Source organism: Poecile atricapillus, chromosome 35 (assembly GCF_030490865.1).
Source record: "Poecile atricapillus isolate bPoeAtr1 chromosome 35, bPoeAtr1.hap1, whole genome shotgun sequence".
NCBI lineage: Eukaryota > Metazoa > Chordata > Aves > Passeriformes > Paridae > Poecile > Poecile atricapillus.
The window spans coordinates 975,551-984,744 of record NC_081283.1 but is presented as its reverse complement, the minus strand read 5'-3'; the positions used below and the strand labels follow the sequence as shown (position 1 = coordinate 984,744).

The 9,194-nt window shown below is 49.9% G+C and overlaps 1 protein-coding gene across 1 annotated transcript; it reads right to left on the bottom strand.

The window, feature by feature from the left end:
- Positions 1–1,815: 1,815 nt before the first annotated feature.
- LOC131590776 (keratin, type II cytoskeletal 6A-like) lies at positions 1,816–7,713 on the bottom strand. Its single transcript, XM_058861079.1, has 9 exons — positions 7,144–7,713; positions 6,362–6,576; positions 4,666–4,726; positions 3,961–4,056; positions 3,546–3,710; positions 3,036–3,161; positions 2,611–2,831; positions 2,289–2,323; positions 1,816–2,126 (listed from the first exon to the last, which is right to left on the bottom strand). The coding sequence occupies exons 1-9, from the start codon at positions 7,711–7,713 to the stop codon at positions 1,816–1,818; spliced, it is 1,800 nt and encodes a 599-aa protein (XP_058717062.1).
- Positions 7,714–9,194: the final 1,481 nt, after the last annotated feature.

Here is a 9,194-nt window from a genome sequence, read left to right as displayed (position 1 = left end):
CTGCTCTGGAATGTTGCACCAGGGGCTTTTTCTGGCAGACCCAACTAATGCCCCCTCTCCTCTCCACACCCAGCTGGAGGTTGCAGGGATTGAGGAATGGGTTGATGGACACTGACCATCTCCTCTTGGGACCAGCATTCCCAAAGTGTGGATCCTTCCTCATCTGTCCCCCTTCTGCCCTGGCTCTTTCCTTGCCCGTGGTTCTTGTTCTGCCGTTGGGGCTGGATTCCCACCTCCTGTGGTGCTGCCCCATTCCTGCCAGGATCCACACCTGGTGCTGGCAGGGAACGGGATCAGGGGACACCTGTGGAGCCACTGGAGCGAGCCCAGGATTGGTATGGGATCTCAGCTGAAACCAGGCAGGTCCTCCTGGGCATGGAAACCTCCTGGGCAGCTTGGTGGGAATTAGGAGACTGAAGTTCTGTGGGCACCTTGGAAGACCTCTGGTTCACTCCAAATGAGACCCTGAAACTGCCCTGGCAGAGGAGCAGCCAGGATGTTTCATGGGATATTTGCATGTCTCAGGGGAAACCTCAGTGTGCAAACAGTGTCTGTGTGCAGATTTTGGGTGCCTTGCCCTGTTCCTGCCCCTGCAGCTGCTCTTCCCAGTCAGGGCAATGTCCACCTCCTCCATCCCCCTCCTGCTGTGTGCCAATATTGCTGTGTCCTCACCATGGTGCTGATGCCAGAGGTGGGCTACTCTGATGTACCATTTACTCCAGCTTGTACAAACTAATGGCTGAGCCATGCCCTGCATGAGCCAGCCCATGAATCCCAAATAAACCTTTGGGAATCACCTTCCTTTTCCCCACTTCCCTATACTTCCATTGTCCTTCAGTGACAGGCAGAAAGGGCAGGTAACCACCATAGTGGGATTCATCCAGCTTTTGGCTCAGATCTGAGGCAGCTTTTCTTTCCTGTGCCTCAGTTCTCTATCCATAGACTCATGGAATCCTTTGGGTTGGAAGGAACCTTAAAGTCCATCCAGTTCCACCCACATGCCATGGGCAGGGGCACCTTCCACAGACCAGGTTGCTCATCCCACCCTCCTTTCCATTTGTCCCAACTTGTCCTAGAGCCCAAGTCCTAAAACTGAGTTTTGTTTCCTCAAGGAGCCAATCCTGTCTCAGGAACTGCCCTCGGGTCATCCCCAGTGCAGCAGGGGCACAGCACAGACCAATACCCACAGCAGGAGAAGGGAAGAAAAGCCAAAACCCATCAGAGTTTAAAAATGACAAATGCTCTTTTATTGGACCTTACAGTAGGTTAGGCATGGAAGTGAGGAGGCTGCAGCCATGAGGATAAGTAGTTAGAAATCTTATACACACAAAGCAAAAACCTTTCCCACAAGTGCTGGAGAAAACAGAAGGGGCTGGAAGAAATCTTTAATTGCAGACAAAACCTTTGGAGGTTGTAACACGTTGGGGGGCAGAGGCTTTTAGAGCCTCTTGGAGGTGTTTTCACTGCTGAGGACCTGGGACTGTGGTTCCACAAGGCTGTGATTCACCCTTGAAATGGGATGAATGAAATGCTTTTTCCCATTCCACATAGTGCTTCCATTTCCCTTTAAAGGCCTGACTTTGAGGAGAGACCAAGGGCTTGCTGACAGAGGGGCACCATGGAGTCCATACCCAGTCAGTTACCTGTTACAACCTGTGCTTCTGCCAAAGGTGCTCCAGATTCTCACGGAGGGGTCCTGGTCCCCCCCACTGCCCCAGAAGTGAAGGATGGAGGAAGGAGAGGCTCTAGCACAGCTATTTACATGATCTGCAGGGCAGGAGGCCAGAATTGCTGATGGTCATGTGCTTGCCAGCCTTATCTGATGGTCTTTTTGCTGGTGGTGGTCTTAGAAACGATCCTGACACTGCCTCCCGTGCTGGAGCTGATGCCCCGGCTGCTCCCAGAGCTGAAGGAGCTGCTTCCACCATAGCTGAGCCCCCCAGAGAAACCTCCACTGCCTCCTCCAAAGCCTCCGCTGCCGCCGAAACCTCCACTGCCACCTCCGAAGCCGCTGCTGCTCATGGTGTAGCTGCTGCTGCCGCCGCCACTGCCCATGCCGAGCCCCCCGCCCAGGCCCAGGCAGTTCCCGCCGCTGTAGCCCATCCCACTGGAGCTGCTGACCACGGCTGAGAAAGAACCAGGAACACCCATGTGAGGGGACAGCTGGGCCCCCGAGGTGGGGGAGACTGCAGTGTCACCCCCTGGGTGAAGGGTGGGTGGGAAGAGGTGCAGATACAAAGAGGTGGAAGGATGGGGATATGAAGAGGTGTAAGGGAGGTGATACTCACAGACACTGACAGCTCCAACGCCTTCTCCAGCAAGCCTGTTGGGAAAGGGGAAAATGAGCAATAATTGCCAAAACCTTGTCCATGGGACCATCTAATTAGGCCTTCAGTGGGGTGGGGTGTGTTTGTGTTACAGGTGAAAGGTGACAGTGATAATTTTTATCAGTGTCAGGTGCCAAGAGCTGGAGAAAAAAAACTTTGCCTACAAAGTTTACAATTTCAAGCATCCCTCTGTCTGCCCTGGTGCTCCAGACCCTTGGGAAGAGCTGTTTGACACCAAGGAGATGGTCCCTGGTCAGCAGACAGCAGGTCTATGTGTCCTCACCTGCTCTCCTCGCCCTCCAGCAGCTTCCTGTAGGTCGCAATCTCAATGTCCAGGGCCAGCTTGACATTCATGAGCTCCTGATATTCCCGGAGCTGCCGGGCCAGGTCAGCCTTGGCTTTTTGCAGGGCATCCTCCAGCTCGGTCAGCTTGGCCTTGGCGTCCTTGAGGGCCATCTCCCCACGCTCCTCGGCCTCAGCAATGGCTGCTTGGAGGTTGGCACACTGGGATTGGGGAGAACAGGTAGTTGTTTCATTTGGGCTCCCCAAACCACTCTCCCAAGTGTTGCTGAGGGGTTGTGGACACTGGCTGGTGGCTCCCAGGATGGCACTGAGGGCTCCTGGTGTGACCTAGCTCTTCCTGCTGTGCCTGACCACCATCACCTCCCACCCACCTCCTGCTGCTCTGCAAGAGTATCCCACTCCTACCTGTTTCTTCACGCTGTCGATCTCATTTCGCAGCCTCTGGACCATCCGGTTGATCTCTGAAATCTCAATCTTGGTGTTCCTCAGGTCATCCCCGTGTCTCCCAGCAGAGACCTGGAGCTCCTCGTACTGGCGCAGGGAAAGGAGGAGAGCACTGGTGAGCACTGGGAGCTCAGAGAAGGGTGAAGGGACTTCAGGGAACATAGTGCAGGTCTGGATGAGGGTTAAGGGGTGGGAGACAAGATTCCTCTGAAATCTGCCCATGGAATAACACTACTTGCCCTTAGGTCTCAATATGTGCTGGGAAAGCAGTGCCTGATGACACAGGAGACCTGGGCGTTGTGACCTACAAGAACCTGGAAGGGGAAGTGTTTAAGGCCAGTTCTATCAGTGACTCTGTGAGTCCAAGGTCAAAACTTTTGAGCATTTTGTCCCTGTCTCTCCTCAGGTTATGGGAAATAATTTCTGATCTATTCTGACCATGGAAATCAGTCTGTCACCTGAGTTACCCACCTTATTCTGGTACCAAGCCTCAGCCTCAGCGCGGCTCCGGTTGGCGATGTCCTCGTACTGTGCCTTGACCTCGGCAATGATGCTGTTGAGGTCTAGGTTCCGGTTGTTGTCCATGGACAGGACCACGGAGGTGTCGGACACTTGCTGCTGCATCTGGGACAACTCCTGTAGAAGATGCAAAAAGTGAAGTTAATGGTCTGGTGTCCATGGTGGAAACCACAGAGATGAGGTGATCTGGGAGTCCTCCCCGCCAAGCTGTTTTCTTGCATTTCCCCTGCTCCATTTCCATTTTGTAACTTATTTCTGCATTATCATTTCCAAAAGGCTGGGACCACCATCTCCTCTGCTCCCATAGAGCCCTGGGTGTGGGGTCTATGGGGCAGGACCTGGGGGGTGGTCTCCAGGAGCCACTCACCGCCTCATACAGAGCTCTCAGGAAGTTGATTTCCTCTGCCAGTGCATCAGCCTTGCCCTGGAGCTCAACCTTGTTCATGTAAGCACCATCCACGTCCTAAAGAGAAGATACCAATTGTTTCTGATGAAATCAGAACCCAAAGGGGCTTCAGGACACCAATGGGACCATGTCTGCTTCTGGGTCTATTATTCATAGAATCATGGAATGATTTGGGTTGGAAGGGACCTGAAAGCTCATCCAACTCCCACCCCTCCTGGGGGCAGAGATGCCTTCCACAGACCACATTGCCTTGGACTCTTCCATGGATGGGGCAGCAACAGCTTCGCTGGGAAACCTGTGCCACTGCCAGCACTTCCTTAGGCTCATTTTTATGTCCCTGTGATCAAGGTAATTCTTAAGGTAATGCTGGACATTGACTGTGAGCCAGAACCAGGTTTTTGGGCAGAAGGCAAAGCTGTGACTCACAAGGATGTGACCAGAGACTGAGCTGAGCTGAGACACAAGAGACCAGAAAACTGGGCAGCTCTATCAGCACAGAGAAGGTTGGGCCCATTCCTGGCCTCAGGAGGACCCAGCCCAGGTTGTTCTGATCTCACAGCCTGACCCAGCCATGAGAGTGTAGGACCCCAACTCCTACAAGCTTTGCATGAACTCTGCAAGGTGAGTTAATTCCATTTCCTGACTCAAAATTCCCAACCCACTCACCTTCTTGAGGACCACAAACTCATTTTCAGCACCTGTGCGCCGGTTGATCTCATCTTCATATCTGCCAGGATAAAAGAGTGAGGGGGTTTCGGTGGAATGAAGAGGTGGGAGCACCCCATTCCCAAACCATCAGTTGTGGCTCATGGATATATTCTGTACTCCCACTTGTTTATCCAGAGCAGACACAGAGCAAATATTACTGTCTTTGAACTGTGGGACTCTGTGGTGTGAGTAGTCCCAGTTAAATTAATATATTTTAATCATTGCCCATAAAGTCAAGCTCATACATAAATGTGCAGTTTCAGAGCCTGTTTTGGCAGGAAGCAGGAGCAACCATTCCCGGTGACCTTTGCTCCAAGCAAAGTTATGCAAAAGACTTTCAACAAAGCTGCACTGCAATGCATACAAATGTATAATAAAGCAATCATTGGTATTTGATATTATAATAATGCTAATGGCTCTGTAGAACCCACTGCAGCATTTAATTAAAACAAAAAACTCCATGGTTGTGCAAGAGAGGATCATTACAGCTCTGACAGTGGTTCTGTGGAACTTTTTATGGCTCTGAGCAACATCCTGTCATCAGATAATCAGGGCAGGGCTTAGCTAGAAAGTAGACTAAACATGCAGACTCTTGAGACAAAGACCTGGCTTTCAAAGGCAGGTTCATGCCAGTCCTCTCACCAATACTGGCAGAGTTTTCCTTGCAGCCAGATCTCTGAGTGGACAAGGGAAGAGGTGGAAATTAGCTAGTGGACTGTGAACAAACTCTAGACTTGAAATAGAATATGTTCTCTTTCTCAGGAGATAGCTCTGAAATCCAGACTGTAGAATTCATTGTTTGGGGCCTGGCAGTATTTCTAAGAGCCTAGAACGCATTTCAAGACCTCAAATGCACCCAAAACCACAGCAGAAGCTCTGCCAGTCCCTCCTGTTGGATCTAAGTGTCTCCTTCCCAGCCCCTCTCCCAAAAATCTGTCTCTTCCCATGCTTAACCACCTAATATTAACATATTCCAGCCCTCCAGGGTAATTCTCAAATTTGCAGTAGGCCAGGGCTGGTTGAAGAAGGGACAGGTTGTTCTCAGCCCAAATAAAAGTCAATGGTCTCACCTAAAAATCCCCCCCAAAATCCCCTCCAGGCAGCAGGTGCTGACTGATGCATACTGAGAATGACCCAGCCTCCTTCCACTGGATCCCGTGTCTCAGCAGGGGGTTAATTCCCTCCCCAGGGAAATTTTTTTGCAAAGGGCTGATCAGCTTCCAGGTGATGGGAGCTGTGTGAGCCTGAGCACTCCCAGGTCACCTGGGCCCTCTAGAAAGGCTGGAATTTCCTTCACAGAATGGAAAATGGGGGATTTTTGGAGCTGAAATTTTATTGGCTATGTTTCATTCTGGTTTTGCTTGTTAATTATCCTCACAATTTACTAAGTTTTCTGTTTCCAGGTATATTATTTCAGGAGACTCCAGGGATCAGACCATGACCTCTGTTATGCTGGAGCAGTTACCCAGGAATTCTGTGCTAAACACTGACCTTACTTATGATAAATGTAAAATAACAAGACATAATTCTGGGAAGATGTTTTATGCTGGGAAGAGGAACCTGGATCAAACACCATGTGTGCACCAGCAGGAATGAGCACCAGCCAGAGTTTTCCTAGCTGGAATGACTTACGCTGCAGAACGCAATTCCTTACTTGTTCTTGAAGTCTTCTACCATGTCCTGCATGCTCCGGAGTTCAGAGTCCAGCCGGCCCCTCTCTCCCATCAGGCTGTCGAGCTGCCGCCGGAGGTTGTTGATGTAGGCTTCGAAAATGGGCTCCAGGGACTTCCTGGTAACAGTGTGACCCTGCTCTTGGAGAAGGGTCCACTTGGTCTCCAGCACCTTGTTCTGCTGCTCCAAAAAGCGTACCTGGGGAGGAACAAAACCAGGGGCATGAGTGAACAACACACAAAAAAGTTCACAACTGCCAGGAAAAAGTGGGATTACCAATAGAAAAGGTCTAGACATGTTGGGACAATAAGAGGGGAATTATCAGGAGTGTCCCAGTTTAGGGCATTGGATTCTCAAAAGTATTAGAATCTTCTGGAGGTATTTAGCAAGATTTTTTCGTGAGTTTTAATCAGGCCAAACACAGGTACTTGCAACTTTAATGTTTCTCCCCCCAGTAGATATTCAGCCCACCTTACTGGTTTAAATGGGTTCTATTCCATTGTAGAGGAGAAGATCCATCCTCCCTAGGATGGTTTTTACAGGGAAGAGAGAGAATTACTTTGTCAATAATATAAAGGTGCTGAAAAACGCATCCTTGCTAAGAGGAAACATTAAACAGTTCTTAGTTTTCAGCCAAGCTCACACTGTTTGTTGGCTGAGATCAGTTCAGGCAAGTCCCTAAATCCAGATGAAGGTTCTTCCTGAAGTTTTTTCCTGAGGCAACTGATAACGTGCATGGCTTAATGGTTCGGATCAAACTCTCACCTTGTCGATGAAGGAGGCAAATTTGTTGTTGAGGGTCTTGATCTGCTCCCTCTCCTGTGTTCGCACCTTCTGGATTTCCGGATCAATATCCAGTTTGAGAGGTGCCAGGAGGCTCTGGTTGACAGTCACTTCATGGATGCCACCAGGTGGGCAAACAGGGAACCCAGGGCCGCCTCGGCCACCAAATCCGGGCCCTCCCAGCCCAAATCCACTTCCCAGCCCATAGCCACCACCACCACCAGCTCCTCCTAAGCCAAAGCCAGTGCCTGCTCCACCACCATAGCCAAGACCAAAGCCGTAGCTGCTCCCGGCTCCACTCCGTAGACCTCCACCGACCGAGCTGTAGGAAATTCTTTTGCTTCCACCTAAGTTATAGAGACTTCTGCTGCCGAAGCCACCGCCAGCTCCAAAGCCTCCTCCACCTCCAGCTCTTCCTCCTCCAACTCTGGAGACAGAGACAGAGCTAAAACTGCTTCTGGTCCCACTGCTACCACCTCCTACGATAGCAGAGCCTGAGCTAAAGCCCCTCATGCCCCCTCCAGTAGATGATCTGAAAGAGATCCGGCTCATGGCTGGTTCAGTCGGGAAGACAAAGAGTAGGAGAGAGGAAAACAAAAAAAGGCTGCGCAGCAGGAAAAGAGCAGAGGGCAATGGAGACAGAAACCCCTGTAATGGGAGAGCTTGGGAGCCTCCTCTTTTATCTGCTTGGAAAACTTGGCACGGGAATTCAGAACTTGACGTGCCTTGCAGCGACTTGCCTTGTCAAACACACCTCGGCTACGGCGAGGTGCTGAAAAATGCATTGTTTGCAGGCAGGAAAGTAACGGCGAGAGGGAGCTCCCCCCTTCACCAAAGCCACCGCTCTGAGTCATGGAATTAGAATTGAATGGGACAAGGTCTACACTCAGGGGCAGGATGCAACATGATTCCCGAGACCCTGGGAGCTGCTTTCCCTCAGGCGAGCCAAGGACTCGCTCGCTTGAGCAAAGCAAAGATTTTGCAAGTCGCATTTTAAGGTTTAACACATTGCAAAGGAAAGAAAAATAGGGGCTTTTCCAAGATTTCCAGCTCTGTGACTGGCCATGCATGTCCTGTTGTTGGCTCAGGAAAGTTTGGTCTGAAGGTGGTTTTAATGATCAGTGCTGATACTGTGATTTTTTTTTTTTAATATTCAAGTTTGGTTTTTTTTGTCCTGGATCTAAATGTTCATGGTCTTGAAGAGATGAGCTGAGTGGAAGTTGTGTCATGGCAGTATTTTCTAGGATCTTACAAAAAATCATCTCCTCTTATTCCAGGGGAAACTGAGGAATTAGTTAACATGACTTTGAGAGATGGCAAGTAAATGCCTTTTCCAAAATTACATCAAAATAGCCTAAATAGTATTTTCCTTAATAGAGACTTTTACTATTAAAAAGCTGCTTGAAATGATTGTGTTTCTGTAGTATCTCCTGGTCAGGCTCAGGGTTCAAAAGCCCCCTGTGAAGTGGTATTTTTATTGCTTTTTCTGCCCCCCTGCCTTATATTTATCCAACAGTTTCCACGTCATTGTTGGCTCTCCAAGATGTTCTGTGGAGGGGAATTCACCCACTTTCCTTCCCACCCCCTCCTTCACTTCACTGAGATCACACAGTTGGAAAAACTTTCAAAAATAGCTTGTGCCTCTTGATGTTGCTCCTGGGTGAACCCTTGTGCAGGAGTTTTAACCCCCACAATGAGTCTGGGTTGTGTAAAGACGTGAGAGCTGGGGATCCTTCTCTTGTGTCCATGAAGAGCTGGACACGAGATACAGGAGAAGAAATCCCCTCATTCCCACTCAAAATACCTCCCCAAATACTGTTCTGAACTGGATTCTGCCTACTGGCCAGGTGAAGTAATAGTGAAAGACAGAGAGATGAGACCCTGAGCAGGTAAACCAAAAAAATTCCCAAATTCATCTACGTGAGCAAAAAGTGCAGGAGCTCAATCCAAAAGGAGGAGCTTAAGGGGATTGGCTGCATTTCAGAACTTGTTTGTGTTGATGTGTTTCCAACCACTGCTTTTTTCTGTCTGGG

Coding starts and splice junctions, on each gene's coding strand:
- LOC131590776 (XM_058861079.1), bottom strand. CDS start 7,713: ATGAGCCGGATCTCTTTCAGATCATCTACTGGAGGGGGCATGAGGGGC. Junction 3,711..3,960: donor TGAGAGCTCTGTATGAGGCG/GTGAGTGGCTCC, acceptor CATCTTCTACAG/GAGTTGTCCCAGATGCAGCA. Junction 2,127..2,288: donor CGTTGGAGCTGTCAGTGTCT/GTGAGTATCACC, acceptor GTTCTTTCTCAG/CCGTGGTCAGCAGCTCCAGT.